The sequence below is a fragment of the Entelurus aequoreus genome, linkage group LG20 (genome assembly GCF_033978785.1).
Source record: "Entelurus aequoreus isolate RoL-2023_Sb linkage group LG20, RoL_Eaeq_v1.1, whole genome shotgun sequence".
Taxonomy (NCBI): Eukaryota; Metazoa; Chordata; class Actinopteri; order Syngnathiformes; family Syngnathidae; genus Entelurus; species Entelurus aequoreus.
In genome coordinates this window covers 47,356,544-47,376,209 of record NC_084750.1, presented here as the reverse complement: position 1 = coordinate 47,376,209, position 19,666 = coordinate 47,356,544, and the positions used below count along the sequence as shown (strand labels likewise).

The following is a 19,666-nucleotide window of genomic DNA, read 5'->3' as shown; positions in this document are numbered from 1 at the left end:
CAGCTCAGTGTTTGACTTAAATAGCAGCTCAGTGTTTGACTTAAATAGCAGCTCAGTGTTTGACTTAAATAGCAGCTCAGTGTTTGACTTAAATAGCAGCTCAGTGTTTGACTCATTGTGTGGCTGGCTCCCTGCTGGGAAAGGTGTGCTTCCATCGGGTGGTAAGTGTGTTGCTCCACTGAAATATAGTTTGTAAATGAGTCTGCTAGACGTGTAAGATGTTTGATTCATTGAATGCTGGCATTTATTGAACTTTGCACTGATCAGTTTCTTTGCTATATGTTCCAGGCAAGTTAGGAGACATGATCAAGACTTGGAAAAAGTGACAATTTGTTTGTTTCAATGGAAGCCACAATCAGGAAGAACTTTAAGTTAACCTTTATTCAGAAAAACTGACTGAATAAAACAACGCTGCGGCGTTTGAACTTTAAACAGAACTGTCTCTGGGAGGTTGGTGTGTGACCGCACATCACAATATATATATATATATATATATATATATATATATATATATATATATGTATATATATATTGTGGTAGTCGGGGGACGGTGTGGCGCGGTTGGGAAAGTGGCCGTGCCAGCAACCTGAGGGTTCCTGGTTCGATCCCCACCTTCTACCAACCTCGTCACGTCCTTTGTGTCCTTGAGCAAGACACTTCACCCTTGCTCCTGATGGGTGGTGGTTAGGGCCTTGCATGGCAGCTCCCGCCATCAGTGTGTGAATGTGTGTGTGAATGTGTGTGTGAATGTGTGTGTGAATGTGTGTGTGAATGTGTGTGTGAATGTGTGAATGTGGAAATAGTGTCAAAGCGCTTTGAGTACCTTGAAGGTAGAAAAGCGCTATACAAGTATAACACATTTACCATTGAGTCATTTTTGTGTTATTTATATTTCTGCAGTCCTGCATATGTTATTAAGTTACATTATTTGTTGTTTGATGAATACTTGGGCTTACTGCGCTAATGCACTTTAGTGTCGGTCATTGTGGTGGTGTTTGATGAATACTTGGGCTTACTGCACTAATGCACTTTAGTGTCGGTCATTGTGGTGGTGTTTGATGAATACTTGGGCTTACTGCACTAATGCACTTTATTGTCGGTCATTGTGGTGGTGTTTGATGAATACTTGGGCTTACTGCACTAATGCACTTTAGTGTCGGTCATTGTGGTGGTGTTTGATGAATACTTGGGCTTACTGCACTAATGCACTTTAGTGTCGGTCATTGTGGTGGTGTTTGATGAATACTTGGGCTTACTGCGCTAATGCACTTTAGTGTCGGTCATTGTGGTGGTGTTTGATGAATACTTGGGCTTACTGCACTAATGCACTTTAGTGGTGTTTGATGGAAAGAAGACCTTCTTGCAAATAAAGCTACTTTTTGAGAGACTTAAGTTGGAGTCAGACGTGCGTTTGAAAGTGCATCACCTGTCCTGGCTCAGCTCACTTGGAAAGCACATACATATATAAATCACCAAAAATGATTCCCGGGCGCGGCACTGCTGCTGCTCACTGCTCCCCTCAACTTCCAGGGGGTGATCTTGGGGATGGGTCAAATGCAGAGGACACATTTCACCATACCTAGTGTGTGTGTGTGTGTGAGACAATCATTGCTACTTTAACTTAACTTAACTTAAATGTGTGTCTTGCAGTGTGAATGTAGTCGTGTTGTTGTTGTTGTTGTGAAATGCATACACCTTATACTGTTGTTTACAATGTTGTTTACAATGTTGTTGTTGTTGTGAAATGCATACACCTTATACTGTTGTTTACAATGTTGTTGTTGTTGTGAAATGCATACACCTTATACTGTTGTTTACAATGTTGTTGTTGTTGTTGTGAAATGCATACACCTTATACTGTTGTTTACAATGTTGTTGTTGTTGTGAAATGCATACACCTTATACTGTTGTTTACAATGTTGTTGTTGTTGTGAAATGCATACACCTTATACTGTTGTTTACAATGTTGTTGTTGTTGTGAAATGCATACACCTTATACTGTTTACAATGTTGTTTACAATGTTGTTGTGAAATGCATACACCTTATACTGTTGTTTACAATGTTGTTGTTGTTGTGAAATGCATACACCTTATACTGTTGTTTACAATGTTGTTGTTGTTGTGAAATGCATACACCTTATACTGTTGTTTACAATGTTGTTGTTGTTGTGAAATGCATACACCTTATACTGTTGTTTACAATGTTGTTGTTGTTGTGAAATGCATACACCTTATACTGTTGTTTACAATGTTGTTGTTGTTGTGAAATGCATACACCTTATACTGTTTACAATGTTGTTTACAATGTTGTTGTGAAATGCATACACCTTATACTGTTGTTTACAATGTTGTTGTTGTTGTGAAATGCATACACCTTATACTGTTGTTTACAATGTTGTTGTTGTTGTGAAATGCATACACCTTATACTGTTGTTTACAATGTTGTTGTTGTTGTGAAATGCATACACCTTATACTGTTGTTTACAATGTTGTTGTTGTTGTGAAATGCATACACCTTATACTGTTTACAATGTTGTTTACAATGTTGTTGTGAAATGCATACACCTTATACTGTTGTTTACAATGTTGTTGTTGTTGTGAAATGCATACACCTTATACTGTTGTTTACAATGTTGTTGTTGTTGTGAAATGCATACACCTTATACTGTTGTTTACAATGTTGTTGTTGTTGTGAAATGCATACACCTTATACTGTTGTTTACAATGTTGTTGTTGTTGTGAAATGCATACACCTTATACTGTTGTTTACAATGTTGTTGTTGTTGTGAAATGCATACACCTTATACTGTTGTTTACAATGTTGTTTACAATGTTGTTGTGAAATGCATACACCTTATACTGTTGTTTACAATGTTGTTGTTGTTGTGAAATGCATACACCTTATACTGTTGTTTACAATGTTGTTGTTGTTGTGAAATGCATACACCTTATACTGTTGTTTACAATGTTGTTGTTGTTGTGAAATGCATACACCTTATACTGTTGTTTACAATGTTGTTGTTGTGAAATGCATACACCTTATACTGTTGTTTACAATGTTGTTGTTGTTGTGAAATGCATACACCTTATACTGTTGTTTACAATGTTGTTGTTGTGAAATGCATACACCTTATACTGTTGTTTACAATGTTGTTGTTGTTGTGAAATGCATACACCTTATACTGTTGTTTACAATGTTGTTGTTGTTGTGAAATGCATACACCTTATACTGTTGTTTACAATGTTGTTGTTGTTGTGAAATGCATACACCTTATACTGTTGTTTACAATGTTGTTGTTGTTGTGAAATGCATACACCTTATACTGTTGTTTACAATGTTGTTGTTGTTGTGAAATGCATACACCTTATACTGTTGTTTACAATGTTGTTGTTGTGAAATGCATACACCTTATACTGTTGTTTACAATGTTGTTGTTGTTGTGAAATGCATACACCTTATACTGTTGTTTACAATGTTGTTGTTGTTGTGAAATGCATACACCTTATACTGTTGTTTACAATGTTGTTGTTGTTGTGAAATGCATACACCTTATACTGTTGTTTACAATGTTGTTGTTGTTGTGAAATGCATACACCTTATACTGTTGTTTACAATGTTGTTGTTGTTGTGAAATGCATACACCTTATACTGTTGTTTACAATGTTGTTGTTGTTGTGAAATGCATACACCTTATACTGTTGTTTACAATGTTGTTGTTGTGAAATGCATACACCTTATACTGTTGTTTACAATGTTGTTGTTGTTGTGAAATGCATACACCTTATACTGTTGTTTACAATGTTGTTGTTGTTGTGAAATGCATACACCTTATAATGTTGTTTACAATGACCTCATCCACTGTTTAATGCTGACTGAGCAGTTTGTTCCTCTTTACTTTTACAACATTGGTTGTGTTTGTGCTGTGTTGTACGACATACTGTACTTGTTCATACTGTACTTGTTCATACTGTACTTGTTCATCAAAGAGACCTTTAGATGTAATACAGTAGAATAATTGTAATATTCAATACTTTACTTTTGATGTTCACACTCTGGCTCATCCAGACTTAACTCCTTCCTCATGGTTCCCTCAATCTCTGCAGCCAGAGAGTCCTGTTAAACACACACACACACACACACACACACACACACACACACACACACACACGGTGGTTGGAAGTCTCTCACCATGGGGTAGAGTCCCAGAGGATGGTATATACACACACACACACACACACACACACACACACGGTGGTTGTAAGTCTCTCACCATGGGGTAGAGTCCCAGAGGATGGTATATACACACACACACACACACACACACACACACACACACACACACGGTGGTTGTAAGTCTCTCACCATGGGGTAGAGTCCCAGAGGATGGTATACACACACACACACACACACACACACACACACACACACACACACACGCACACACACACGGTGGTTGTAAGTCTCTCACCATGGGGTAGAGTCCCAGAGGATGGTATATACACACACACACACACACACACACACACACACACACACACACACACACACACACACACACACACACACACACGGTGGTTGTAAGTCTCTCACCATGGGGTAGAGTCCCAGAGGATGGTATACACACACACACACACACACACACACACACACACACACACACACACACACACGGTGGTTGTAAGTCTCTCACCATGGGGTAGAGTCCCAGAGGATGGTATATACACACACACACACACACACACACACACACACACACACACGGTTGTTGTAAGTCTCTCACCATGGGGTAGAGTCCCAGAGGATGGTATACACACACACACACACACACACACACACACACACACACACACACACACACGGTGGTTGTAAGTCTCTCACCATGGGGTAGAGTCCCAGAGGATGGTATACACACACACACACACACACACACACACACACACACACACACACACACACACACACACACACACACACACACGGTGGTTGTAAGTCTCTCACCATGGGGTAGAGTCCCAGAGGATGGTATACACACACACACACACACACACACACACACACACACACACACACACACACACACACACACACACACACACACACACGGTGGTTGTAAGTCTCTCACCATGGGGTAGAGTCCCAGAGGATGGTATATACACACACACACACACACACACACACACACACACACACACGGTTGTTGTAAGTCTCTCACCATGGGGTAGAGTCCCAGAGGATGGAAGCGTCTGGGGGTTCCCGCAGCGTAGTTTGCGTTCCTCAGGTTCTTCAGGTCCTGCTGGGCCTCGCTCAGCATCTCCATGCACTCCAAGTACTTCATCTCCAGCTCTTGCAGCTGCGGTGCCATCACGTCACGCGGTTAGCGCCATAACCAAAAAGGTCGGGTGGGTGCGGCCTCACCTCTGCGGTCAGCTGCCTCTGAGCATCCTTAGCTGCGACCAGATGATGCAAGAGTTCTTCGTTCTCCACCGCCAGCTGCACACAAGGTGGTGGTCACCAACAAGGTGGTGGTCACCAACAAGGTGGTGGTCACCAACAAGGTGGTGGTCACCAACAAGGTGGTGGTCACCAACAAGGTGGTGGTCACCAACATGGTGGTGGTCACCAACAAGGTGGTGGTCACCAACAAGGTGGTGGTCACCAACAAGGTGGTGGTCACCAACAAGGTGGTGGTCACCAACAAGGTGGTGGTCACCAACATGGTGGTGGTCACCAACAAGGTGGTGGTCACCAACAAGGTGGTGGTCACCAACAAGGTGGTGGTCACCAACAAGGTGGTGGTCACCAACAAGGTGGTGGTCAGTCACCAAAGAGAGTTCTGAGGGTTTTTGGGGACTTTTTTCACGCACAGATTTGGTTTTCTTTTGCAGGTCCACAATCTGGGACAGGAGGTGTGTGATCTCCTCCTGTTGTCGCGAGGCGTCCTCGGTCTTGCGGGCCAGCTCCTCAGCGATGGTGGAGATCTGGCGACTGGACAGCCCTGGGGGTCAGAAGGTGAGTTGGAGGTGGCAAGAAATGCGGGGAGAAAAGCAGAAAGATTGAAATCTACTGAGTTCTTTCACGCAGTCGTTGACCAGCTGCTGCTCCTTCTCCTCGTACGTTTCTGTCTCCGACTTGAGGTGGCTGGCCTGCGGCCCACAAAACATCAAAATCAATCTCCATTGTTGGGCTTCCAAAACTGGCAGGAAAAGTTGTTCAAATTCTGCCAGCTTTCATTTTTGTTACCGTACTGTGGTTATTTTTTACAGTGCATTACTGTCAACTGAAAATGTTACCAATTTGATTGTGTCAACTCAGCTGCCAGGTTGTTGTGAAATCTACTCTGGTTTTTACTGTCAGTGTAAATGTTCATTGTACATCTGTAGTCGTTGTTTTTACAGTCAATGTAAATGTTCATTGTACATCTGTAGTCGTTGTTTTTACTGTCAATGTAAATGTTCATTGTACAGCTGTAGTCGTTGTTTTTACAGTCAATGTAAATGTTCATTGTACATCTGTAGTCGTTGTTTTTACTGTCAATGTAAATGTTCATTGTACAGCTGTAGTCGTTGTGTTTACAGTCAATGTAAATGTTCATTGTACATCTGTAGTCGTTGTTTTTACTGTCAATGTAAATGTTCATTGTACAGCTGTAGTCGTTGTTTTTACTGTCAGTGTAAATGTTCATTGTACAGCTGTAGTCGTTGTTTTTACTGTCAATGTAAATGTTCATTGTACATCTGTAGTCGTTGTTTTTACTGTCAATGTAAATGTTCATTGTACAGCTGTAGTCGTTGTGTTTACAGTCAATGTAAATGTTCATTGTACATCTGTAGTCGTTGTTTTTACTGTCAATGTAAATGTTCATTGTACAGCTGTAGTCGTTGTTTTTACAGTCAATGTAAATGTTCATTGTACAGCTGTAGTCGTTGTTTTTACAGTCAATGTAAATGTTCATTGTACATCTGTAGTCGTTGTTTTTACAGTCAATGTAAATGTTCATTGTACATCTGTAGTCGTTGTGTTTACAGTCAATGTAAATGTTCATTGTACATCTGTAGTCGTTGTTTTTACTGTCAATGTAAATGTTCATTGTACAGCTGTAGTCGTTGTTTTTACAGTCAATGTAAATGTTCATTGTACAGCTGTAGTCGTTGTTTTTACTGTCAATGTAAATGTTCATTGTACATCTGTAGTCGTTGTTTTTACTGTCAATGTAAATGTTCATTGTACATCTGTAGTCGTTGTTTTTACTGTCAGTGTAAATGTTCATTGTACAGCTGTAGTCGTTGTTTTTACTGTCAATGTAAATGTTCATTGTACAGCTGTAGTCGTTGTTTTTACTGTCAATGTAGATGTTCATTGTACATCTGTAGTCGTTGTTTTTACTGTCAATGTAAATGTTCATTGTACAGCTGTAGTCGTTGTTTTTACTGTCAATGTAAATGTTCATTGTACAGCTGTAGTCGTTGTTTTTACTGTCAATGTAAATGTTCATCGTACATCTGTAGTCGTTGTTTTTACTGTCAATGTAAATGTTCATTGTACAGCTGTAGTCGTTGTTTTTACTGTCAATGTAAATATTCATTGTACAGCTGTAGTCGTTGTTTTTACTGTCAATGTAAATATTCATTGTACAGCTGTAGTCGTTGTTTTTACTGTCAATGTAAATATTCATTGTACAGCTGTAGTCGTTGTTTTTACTGTCAATGTAAATGTTCATTGTACAGCTGTAGTCGTTGTTTTTACTGTCAATGTAAATGTTCATTGTACAGCTGTAGTCGTTGTTTTTACTGTCAATGTAAATGTTCATTGTACAGCTGTAGTCGTTGTTTTTACTGTCAATGTAAATGTTCATTGTACAGCTGTAGTCGTTGTTTTTACTGTCAATGTAAATGTTCATTGTACATCTGTAGTCGTTGTTTTTACTGTCAATGTAAATGTTCATCGTACATCTGTAGTCGTTGTTTTTACTGTCAATGTAAATATTCATTGTACAGCTGTAGTCGTTGTTTTTACTGTCAATGTAAATGTTCATTGTACATCTGTAGTCGTTGTTTTTACTGTCAATGTAAATGTTCATTGTACAGCTGTAGTCGTTGTTTTTACTGTCAATGTAAATGTTCATTGTACAGCTGTAGTCGTTGTTTTTACTGTCAATGTAAATGTTCATTGTACAGCTGTAGTCGTTGTTTTTACTGTCAATGTAAATGTTCATTGTACATCTGTAGTCGTTGTTTTTACTGTCAATGTAAATGTTCATTGTACATCTGTAGTCGTTGTTTTTACTGTCAGTGTAAATGTTCATTGTACAGCTGTAGTCGTTGTTTTTACTGTCAATGTAAATGTTCATTGTACATCTGTAGTCGTTGTTTTTACTGTCAGTGTAAATGTTCATTGTACAGCTGTAGTCGTTGTTTTTACTGTCAATGTAGATGTTCATTGTACAGCTGTAGCCGTTGTTTTTACTGTCAATGTAGATGTTCATTGTACATCTGTAGTCGTTGTTTTTACTGTCAGTGTAAATGTTCATTGTACAGCTGTAGTCGTTGTTTTTACTGTCAATGTAAATGTTCATTGTACAGCTGTAGTCGTTGTTTTTACTGTCAATGTAGATGTTCATTGTACATCTGTAGTCGTTGTTTTTACTGTCAATGTAAATGTTCATTGTACAGCTGTAGTCGTTGTTTTTACAGTCAATGTAAATGTTCATTGTACAGCTGTAGTCGTTGTTTTTACAGTCAATGTAAATGTTCATTGTACAGCTGTAGTCGTTGTTTTTACAGTCAATGTAAATGTTCATTGTACAGCTGTAGTCGTTGTTTTTACAGTCAATGTAAATGTTCATTGTACAGCTGTAGTCGTTGTTTTTACTGTCAATGTAAATGTTCATTGTACAGCTGTAGTCGTTGTTTTTACTGTCAATGTAAATGTTCATTGTACAGCTGTAGTCGTTGTTTTTACTGTCAATGTAAATGTTCATTGTACAGCTGTAGTCGTTGTTTTTACTGTCAATGTAAATGTTCATTGTACATCTGTAGTCGTTGTTTTTACTGTCAATGTAAATGTTCATCGTACATCTGTAGTCGTTGTTTTTACTGTCAATGTAGATGTTCATCGTACAGCTGTAGTCGTTGTTTTTACTGTCAATGTAAATGTTCATTGTACAGCTGTAGTCGTTGTTTTTACTGTCAATGTAAATGTTCATTGTACAGCTGTAGTCGTTGTTTTTACTGTCAATGTAAATGTTCATTGTACAGCTGTAGTCGTTGTTTTTACTGTCAATGTAAATGTTCATTGTACATCTGTAGTCGTTGTTTTTACTGTCAATGTAAATGTTCATCGTACATCTGTAGTCGTTGTTTTTACTGTCAATGTAAATGTTCATCGTACATCTGTAGTCGTTGTTTTTACTGTCAGTGTAAATGTTCATTGTACAGCTGTAGTCGTTGTTTTTACTGTCAATGTAAATGTTCATTGTACAGCTGTAGTCGTTGTTTTTACTGTCAATGTAGATGTTCATTGTACATCTGTAGTCGTTGTTTTTACTGTCAGTGTAAATGTTCATTGTACAGCTGTAGTCGTTGTTTTTACTGTCAGTGTAAATGTTCATTGTACAGCTGTAGTCGTTGTTTTTACTGTCAATGTAAATGTTCATTGTACAGCTGTAGTCGTTGTTTTTACTGTCAATGTAAATGTTCATTGTACATCTGTAGTCGTTGTTTTTACTGTCAATGTAAATGTTCATTGTACAGCTGTAGTCGTTGTTTTTACTGTCAATGTAAATGTTCATTGTACAGCTGTAGTCGTTGTTTTTACAGTCAATGTAAATGTTCATTGTACAGCTGTAGTCGTTGTTTTTACAGTCAATGTAAATGTTCATTGTACAGCTGTAGTCGTTGTTTTTACAGTCAATGTAAATGTTCATTGTACAGCTGTAGTCGTTGTTTTTACTGTCAATGTAAATGTTCATTGTACAGCTGTAGTCGTTGTTTTTACAGTCAATGTAAATGTTCATTGTACAGCTGTAGTCGTTGTTTTTACTGTCAATGTAAATGTTCATTGTACATCTGTAGTCGTTGTTTTTACTGTCAATGTAAATGTTCATTGTACATCTGTAGTCGTTGTTTTTACTGTCAGTGTAAATGTTCATTGTACAGCTGTAGTCGTTGTTTTTACTGTCAGTGTAAATGTTCATTGTACAGCTGTAGTCGTTGTTTTTACTGTCAATGTAAATGTTCATTGTACAGCTGTAGTCGTTGTTTTTACTGTCAATGTAGATGTTCATTGTACAGCTGTAGTCGTTGTTTTTACTGTCAGTGTAAATGTTCATTGTACAGCTGTAGTCGTTGTTTTTACTGTCAATGTAAATGTTCATTGTACAGCTGTAGTCGTTGTTTTTACTGTCAATGTAAATGTTCATTGTACATCTGTAGTCGTTGTTTTTACTGTCAATGTAAATGTTCATTGTACAGCTGTAGTCGTTGTTTTTACTGTCAATGTAAATGTTCATTGTACAGCTGTAGTCGTTGTTTTTACAGTCAATGTAAATGTTCATTGTACAGCTGTAGTCGTTGTTTTTACAGTCAATGTAAATGTTCATTGTACAGCTGTAGTCGTTGTTTTTACAGTCAATGTAAATGTTCATTGTACAGCTGTAGTCGTTGTTTTTACTGTCAATGTAAATGTTCATCGTACAGCTGTAGTCGTTGTTTTTACTGTCAATGTAAATATTCATCGTACAGCTGTAGTCGTTGTTTTTACTGTCAATGTAAATATTCATTGTACAGCTGTAGTCGTTGTTTTTACTGTCAATGTAAATGTTCATTGTACAGCTGTAGTCGTTGTTTTTACTGTCAATGTAAATGTTCATTGTACAGCTGTAGTCGTTGTTTTTACTGTCAATGTAAATGTTCATTGTACAGCTGTAGTCGTTGTTTTTACTGTCAATGTAAATGTTCATTGTACAGCTGTAGTCGTTGTTTTTACTGTCAATGTAAATGTTCATTGTACATCTGTAGTCGTTGTTTTTACTGTCAATGTAAATGTTCATCGTACATCTGTAGTCGTTGTTTTTACTGTCAATGTAAATGTTCATTGTACATCTGTAGTCGTTGTTTTTACTGTCAGTGTAAATGTTCATTGTACAGCTGTAGTCGTTGTTTTTACTGTCAATGTAAATGTTCATTGTACAGCTGTAGTCGTTGTTTTTACTGTCAATGTAGATGTTCATTGTACATCTGTAGTCGTTGTTTTTACTGTCAGTGTAAATGTTCATTGTACAGCTGTAGTCGTTGTTTTTACTGTCAATGTAAATGTTCATTGTACAGCTGTAGTCGTTGTTTTTACTGTCAATGTAAATGTTCATTGTACATCTGTAGTCGTTGTTTTTACTGTCAATGTAAATGTTCATTGTACAGCTGTAGTCGTTGTTTTTACTGTCAATGTAAATGTTCATTGTACAGCTGTAGTCGTTGTTTTTACAGTCAATGTAAATGTTCATTGTACAGCTGTAGTCGTTGTTTTTACAGTCAATGTAAATGTTCATTGTACAGCTGTAGTCGTTGTTTTTACAGTCAATGTAAATGTTCATTGTACAGCTGTAGTCGTTGTTTTTACTGTCAATGTAAATGTTCATTGTACAGCTGTAGTCGTTGTTTTTACAGTCAATGTAAATGTTCATTGTACAGCTGTAGTCGTTGTTTTTACTGTCAATGTAAATGTTCATTGTACATCTGTAGTCGTTGTTTTTACTGTCAATGTAAATGTTCATTGTACATCTGTAGTCGTTGTTTTTACTGTCAATGTAAATGTTCATCGTACATCTGTAGTCGTTGTTTTTACTGTCAATGTAAATGTTCATCGTACAGCTGTAGTCGTTGTTTTTACTGTCAATGTAAATGTTCATTGTACAGCTGTAGTCGTTGTTTTTACTGTCAATGTAGATGTTCATTGTACAGCTGTAGTCGTTGTTTTTACTGTCAGTGTAAATGTTCATTGTACAGCTGTAGTCGTTGTTTTTACTGTCAATGTAAATGTTCATTGTACAGCTGTAGTCGTTGTTTTTACTGTCAATGTAAATGTTCATTGTACATCTGTAGTCGTTGTTTTTACTGTCAATGTAAATGTTCATTGTACAGCTGTAGTCGTTGTTTTTACTGTCAATGTAAATGTTCATTGTACAGCTGTAGTCGTTGTTTTTACTGTCAATGTAAATGTTCATTGTACAGCTGTAGTCGTTGTTTTTACTGTCAATGTAAATGTTCATTGTACAGCTGTAGTCGTTGTTTTTACTGTCAGTGTAGATGTTCATTGTACAGCTGTAGTCGTTGTTTTTACTGTCAGTGTAAATGTTCATTGTACAGCTGTAGTCGTTGTTTTTACTGTCAATGTAAATGTTCATTGTACAGCTGTAGTCGTTGTTTTTACTGTCAATGTAAATGTTCATTGTACAGCTGTAGTCGTTGTTTTTACTGTCAATGTAAATGTTCATTGTACAGCTGTAGTCGTTGTTTTTACTGTCAATGTAAATGTTCATTGTACAGCTGTAGTCGTTGTTTTTACTGTCAATGTAAATGTTCATTGTACAGCTGTAGTCGTTGTTTTTACAGTCAATGTAAATGTTCATTGTACAGCTGTAGTCGTTGTTTTTACAGTCAATGTAAATGTTCATTGTACAGCTGTAGTCGTTGTTTTTACTGTCAATGTAAATGTTCATTGTACAGCTGTAGTCGTTGTTTTTACTGTCAATGTAAATGTTCATTGTACAGCTGTAGTCGTTGTTTTTACTGTCAATGTAGATGTTCATTGTAAATCTGTAGTCGTTGTTTTTACTGTCAATGTAAATGTTCATTGTACAGCTGTAGTCGTTGTTTTTACAGTCAATGTAAATGTTCATTGTACAGCTGTAGTCGTTGTTTTTACAGTCAATGTAAATGTTCATTGTACAGCTGTAGTCGTTGTTTTTACAGTCAATGTAAATGTTCATTGTACAGCTGTAGTCGTTGTTTTTACAGTCAATGTAAATGTTCATTGTACAGCTGTAGTCGTTGTTTTTACTGTCAATGTAAATGTTCATCGTACAGCTGTAGTCGTTGTTTTTACTGTCAATGTAAATGTTCATTGTACAGCTGTAGTCGTTGTTTTTACAGTCAATGTAAATGTTCATTGTACAGCTGTAGTCGTTGTTTTTACTGTCAATGTAAATGTTCATTGTACAGCTGTAGTCGTTGTTTTTACTGTCAATGTAAATGTTCATTGTACAGCTGTAGTCGTTGTTTTTACAGTCAATGTAAATGTTCATTGTACAGCTGTAGTCGTTGTTTTTACAGTCAATGTAAATGTTCATCGTACATCTGTAGTCGTTGTTTTTACAGTCAATGTAAATGTTCATTGTACAGCTGTAGTCGTTGTTTTTACTGTCAATGTAAATGTTCATTGTACATCTGTAGTCGTTGTTTTTACTGTCAATGTAAATGTTCATTGTACATCTGTAGTCGTTGTTTTTACTGTCAATGTAAATGTTCATTGTACAGCTGTAGTCGTTGTTTTTACAGTCAATGTAAATGTTCATTGTACAGCTGTAGTCGTTGTTTTTACAGTCAATGTAAATGTTCATTGTACAGCTGTAGTCGTTGTTTTTACTGTCAATGTAAATGTTCATTGTACAGCTGTAGTCGTTGTTTTTACAGTCAATGTAAATGTTCATTGTACAGCTGTAGTCGTTGTTTTTACAGTCAATGTAAATGTTCATTGTACAGCTGTAGTCGTTGTTTTTACAGTCAATGTAAATGTTCATTGTACATCTGTAGTCGTTGTTTTTACTGTCAATGTAAATGTTCATCGTACATCTGTAGTCGTTGTTTTTACTGTCAATGTAAATGTTCATTGTACATCTGTAGTCGTTGTTTTTACTGTCAATGTAAATGTTCATCGTACATCTGTAGTCGTTGTTTTTACTGTCAATGTAAATGTTCATTGTACAGCTGTAGTCGTTGTTTTTACAGTCAATGTAAATGTTCATTGTACAGCTGTAGTCGTTGTTTTTACAGTCAATGTAAATGTTCATCGTACATCTGTAGTCGTTGTTTTTACAGTCAATGTAAATGTTCATTGTACAGCTGTAGTCGTTGTTTTTACTGTCAATGTAAATGTTCATTGTACATCTGTAGTCGTTGTTTTTACTGTCAATGTAAATGTTCATTGTACAGCTGTAGTCGTTGTTTTTACAGTCAATGTAAATGTTCATTGTACAGCTGTAGTCGTTGTTTTTACAGTCAATGTAAATGTTCATTGTACAGCTGTAGTCGTTGTTTTTACTGTCAATGTAAATGTTCATTGTACAGCTGTAGTCGTTGTTTTTACAGTCAATGTAAATGTTCATTGTACAGCTGTAGTCGTTGTTTTTACAGTCAATGTAAATGTTCATTGTACAGCTGTAGTCGTTGTTTTTACAGTCAATGTAAATGTTCATTGTACAGCTGTAGTCGTTGTTTTTACTGTCAATGTAAATGTTCATTGTACATCTGTAGTCGTTGTTTTTACTGTCAATGTAAATGTTCATCGTACATCTGTAGTCGTTGTTTTTACTGTCAATGTAAATGTTCATTGTACATCTGTAGTCGTTGTTTTTACTGTCAATGTAAATGTTCATCGTACATCTGTAGTCGTTGTTTTTACTGTCAATGTAAATGTTCATTGTACAGCTGTAGTCGTTGTTTTTACTGTCAATGTAAATGTTCATTGTACATCTGTAGTCGTTGTTTTACTGTCAGTGTAAATGTTCATTGTACATCTGTAGTCGTTGTTTTTACTGTCAATGTAAATGTTCATTGTACATCTGTAGTCGTTGTTTTTACTGTCAATGTAAATGTTCATTGTACATCTGTAGTCGTTGTTTTACTGTCAGTGTAAATGTTCATTGTACATCTGTAGTCGTTGTTTTTACTGTCAATGTAAATGTTCATTGTACATCTGCAGTCGTTGTTTTTACTGTCAATGTAAATGTTCATTGTACATCTGTAGTCGTTGTTTTTACTGTCAATGTAAATGTTCATTGTACATCTGTAGTCGTTGTTTTTACTGTCAATGTAAATGTTCATTGTACATCTGTAGTCGTTGTTTTTACTGTCAATGTAAATGTTCATTGTACATCTGTAGTCGTTGTTTTTACTGTCAATGTAAATGTTCATTGTACATCTGTAGTCGTTGTTTTTACTGTCAATGTAAATGTTCATTCTACATCTGTAGTCGTTGTTTTTACTGTAAATGTTCATTGTACAGCTGTAGTCGTTGTTTTTACTGTCAATGTAAATGTTCATTGTACATCTGTAGTCGTTGTTTTTACTGTCAATGTAAATGTTCATTGTACAGCTGTAGTCGTTGTTTTTACTGTCAATGTAAATGTTCATTGTACATCTGTAGTCGTTGTTTTTACTGTCAGTGTAAATGTTCATTGTACAGCTGTAGTCGTTGTTTTTACTGTCAATGTAAATGTTCATTGTACATCTGCAGTCGTTGTTTTTACTGTCAGTGTAAATGTTCATTGTACATCTGTAGTCGTTGTTTTTACAGTCAATGTAAATGTTCATTCTACATCTGTAGTCGTTGTTTTTACTGTAAATGTTCATTGTACAGCTGTAGTCGTTGTTTTTACTGTCAATGTAAATGTTCATTGTACAGCTGTAGTCGTTGTTTTTACTGTCAATGTAAATGTTCATTGTACATCTGTAGTCGTTGTTTTTACTGTCAATGTAAATGTTCATTGTACAGCTGTAGTCGTTGTTTTTACTGTCAATGTAAATGTTCATTGTACAGCTGTAGTCGTTGTTTTTACTGTCAATGTAAATGTTCATTGTACAGCTGTAGTCGTTGTTTTTACTGTCAATGTAAATGTTCATTGTACAGCTGTAGTCGTTGTTTTTACTGTCAATGTAAATGTTCATTGTACAGCTGTAGTCGTTGTTTTTACTGTCAATGTAAATGTTCATTGTACATCTGTAGTCGTTGTTTTTACTGTCAATGTAAATGTTCATTGTACAGCTGTAGTCGTTGTTTTTACTGTCAATGTAAATGTTCATTGTACAGCTGTAGTCGTTGTTTTTACTGTCAATGTAAATGTTCATTGTACATCTGTAGTCGTTGTTTTTACTGTCAATGTAAATGTTCATTGTACATCTGTAGTCGTTGTTTTTACTGTCAATGTAAATGTTCATTGTACAGCTGTAGTCGTTGTTTTTACTGTCAATGTAAATGTTCATTGTACATCTGTAGTCGTTGTTTTTACTGTCAATGTAAATGTTCATTGTACATCTGTAGTCGTTGTTTTTACTGTCAATGTAAATGTTCATTGTACATCTGTAGTCGTTGTTTTTACTGTCAATGTAAATGTTCATTGTACAGCTGTAGTCGTTGTTTTTACTGTCAATGTAAATGTTCATTGTACAGCTGTAGTCGTTGTTTTTACTGTCAATGTAAATGTTCATTGTACAGCTGTAGTCGTTGTTTTTACTGTCAATGTAAATGTTCATTGTACATCTGTAGTCGTTGTTTTTACTGTCAATGTAAATGTTCATTGTACATCTGTAGTCGTTGTTTTTACTGTCAATGTAAATGTTCATTGTACATCTGTAGTCGTTGTTTTTACTGTCAATGTAAATGTTCATTGTACATCTGTAGTCGTTGTTTTTACTGTCAGTGTAAATGTTCATTGTACATCTGTAGTCGTTGTTTTTACTTTCAATGTAAATGTTCATTGTACAGCTGTAGTCGTTGTTTTTACTGTCAATGTAAATGTTCATTGTACAGCTGTAGTCGTTGTTTTTACTGTCAATGTAAATGTTCATTGTACATCTGTAGTCGTTGTTTTTACTGTCAATGTAAATGTTCATTCTACAGCTGTAGTCGTTGTTTTTACTGTCAGTGTAAATGTTCATTGTACATCTGTAGTCGTTGTTTTTACTGTCAATGTAAATGTTCATTGTACAGCTGTAGTCGTTGTTTTTACTGTCAATGTAAATGTTCATTGTACATCTGTAGTCGTTGTTTTTACTGTCAATGTAAATGTTCATTGTACATCTGTAGTCGTTGTTTTTACTGTCAATGTAAATGTTCATTGTACAGCTGTAGTCGTTGTTTTTACTGTCAATGTAAATGTTCATTGTACATCTGTAGTCGTTGTTTTTACTGTCAATGTAAATGTTCATTGTACATCTGTAGTCGTTGTTTTTACTGTCAATGTAAATGTTCATTGTACAGCTGTAGTCGTTGTTTTTACTGTCAATGTAAATGTTCATTGTACAGCTGTAGTCGTTGTTTTTACTGTCAATGTAAATGTTCATTCTACAGCTGTAGTCGTTGTTTTTACTGTCAGTGTAAATGTTCATTGTACAGCTGTAGTCGTTGTTTTTACTGTCAATGTAAATGTTCATTGTACAGCTGTAGTCGTTGTTTTTACAGTCAATGTAAATGTTCATTGTACAGCTGTAGTCGTTGTTTTTACTGTCAATGTAAATGTTCATTGTACAGCTGTAGTCGTTGTTTTTACTGTCAGTGTAAATGTTCATTGTACAGCTGTAGTCGTTGTTTTTACTGTCAATGTAAATGTTCATTGTACATCTGTAGTCGTTGTTTTTACTGTCAATGTAAATGTTCATTGTACATCTGTAGTCGTTGTTTTTACTGTCAATGTAAATGTTCATTGTACATCTGTAGTCGTTGTTTTTACTGTCAATGTAAATGTTCATTGTACAGCTGTAGTCGTTGTTTTTACTGTCAATGTAAATGTTCATTGTACATCTGTAGTCGTTGTTTTACTGTCAATGTAAATGTTCATTGTACAGCTGTAGTCGTTGTTTTTACTGTCAATGTAAATGTTCATTGTACATCTGTAGTCGTTGTTTTTACTGTCAATGTAAATGTTCATTGTACATCTGTAGTCGTTGTTTTTACTGTCAATGTAAATGTTCATTGTACATCTGTAGTCGTTGTTTTTACTGTCAATGTAAATGTTCATTGTACATCTGTAGTCGTTGTTTTTACTGTCAATGTAAATGTTCATTGTACAGCTGTAGTCGTTGTTTTTACTGTCAATGTAAATGTTCATTGTACATCTGTAGTTCTTGTTTTTACTGTCAATGTAAATGTTCATTGTACATCTGTAGTCGTTGTTTTACTGTCAGTGTAAATGTTCATTGTACAGCTGTAGTCGTTGTTTTTACAGTCAATGTAAATGTTCATTGTACAGCTGTAGTCGTTGTTTTTACTGTCAATGTAAATGTTCATTGTACATCTGTAGTCGTTGTTTTTACTGTCAATGTAAATGTTCATTGTACATCTGTAGTCGTTGTTTTTACTGTCAATGTAAATGTTCATTGTACATCTGTAGTCGTTGTTTTACTGTCAGTGTAAATGTTCATTGTACATCTGTAGTCGTTGTTTTTACAGTGCATTACTGTCAATTGATAAATGGTACCAGTAAAGCTGCCAGCTTTTTTGAAAAATGTTCTTTTACCATCCAATCTACGGTGTCTTTTTACAGCGGAAACATGATTATTCTGGCGACTGAGCTGTAAAATGGAGGGACTTTTTTTGTTGACCTCAGATCGCAGGGACAGGTTCTCTTCTTCAAGCTCTCGGAGTTTCTTCTGCAGCGTGTCGCTCAGGAACATTCCGGACGCAGCATCCGCTCGACTCTTCCTGCCCCTTGGAGAAAGGTAAACACAAGGTAAGGCTCCCACCAGCACTACTGCACATGCGGGGCAGCAATGGGTGGATTGATGCCAGGAACTCCGTGCTGACGTTGGGGAAGCGCCCGACTCCTCCTCGCTCTCCTCGGCAGCGTTGGTGTAGAAGTGCAGCAGCTCGTCCTTCAGGTTCAGCTCATGGTGCAGCTGTGCCACCTGGAAGAGGTCTTGTTCAGGGCCTGAGACCAGTCCAGCATGCTCGCTTAGACCTGAGCGTGCCCACCTCCTCCGTCATTTGTCCCACTTGCTCCTCCAGATAGTCCTTCCGCTCCGTCAGAACCCGGTTCTTCTTCAGGAGGGACTGACCGATCCTTGCCGCCAACTCCAGATCTCTCTCTTTCTACAACAGCAAGAAGACATGTTCCTGTTCAGGTAATCTTCATAGTATCGGCCCACCATCACCTATATATCAGACAGTCAATGTTATATGGTCCAGATCTCTCTCTTTCTACAACAGCAAGAAGACATGTTCCTGTTCAGGTAATCATCATAGTATCGGCCCACCATCACCTATATATCATACAGTCAATGTTATATGGTCCAGATCTCTCTCTTTCTAAAACAGCAAGAAGACATGTTCCTGTTCAGGTAATCATCGTAGTATCGGCCCACCATCACCTATATATCAAACAGTCAATGTTATATGGTCCAGATCTCTCTCTTTCTACAACAGCAAGAAGACATGTTCCTGTTCAGGTAATCATCGTAGTATCGGCCCACCATCACCTATATATCATACAGTCAATGTTATATGGTCCAGATCTCTCTCTTTCTAAAACAGCAAGAAGACATGTTCCTGTTCAGGTAATCATCGTAGTATCGGCCCACCATCACCTATATATCATACAGTCAATGTTATATGGTCCAGATCTCTCTCTTTCTAAAACAGCAAGAAGACATGTTCCTGTTCAGGTAATCTTCATAGTAT

General features: G+C 36.6%; 2 protein-coding genes across 3 annotated transcripts in view; both read right to left on the bottom strand.

Annotated features, from left to right (window-relative positions):
- The window catches only part of LOC133636335 (oocyte zinc finger protein XlCOF22-like), a 520,633-nt gene that overhangs the window by 409,377 nt on the left and 91,590 nt on the right, over positions 1 to 19,666 (bottom strand). The window lies entirely within an intron of this gene.
- Positions 1 to 19,666, bottom strand: part of LOC133636318 (trafficking kinesin-binding protein 1-like) — a 55,231-nt gene that overhangs the window by 25,601 nt on the left and 9,964 nt on the right. The window contains exons 4-11 of one of the 2 annotated variants that reach the window (XM_062030212.1): positions 18,962 to 19,078; positions 18,794 to 18,894; positions 18,592 to 18,697; positions 6,066 to 6,144; positions 5,866 to 5,996; positions 5,417 to 5,491; positions 5,214 to 5,351; positions 4,038 to 4,114 (exon numbers count right to left, since the gene is read on the bottom strand). In XM_062030212.1, coding sequence (XP_061886196.1) covers positions 4,038 to 4,114; positions 5,214 to 5,351; positions 5,417 to 5,491; positions 5,866 to 5,996; positions 6,066 to 6,144; positions 18,592 to 18,697; positions 18,794 to 18,894; positions 18,962 to 19,078 — 824 coding nt within the window. The remainder of the gene's footprint in view (positions 1 to 4,037; positions 4,115 to 5,213; positions 5,352 to 5,416; positions 5,492 to 5,865; positions 5,997 to 6,065; positions 6,145 to 18,591; positions 18,698 to 18,793; positions 18,895 to 18,961; positions 19,079 to 19,666) is intronic. The other variant, XM_062030213.1, reaches the window with a different exon arrangement.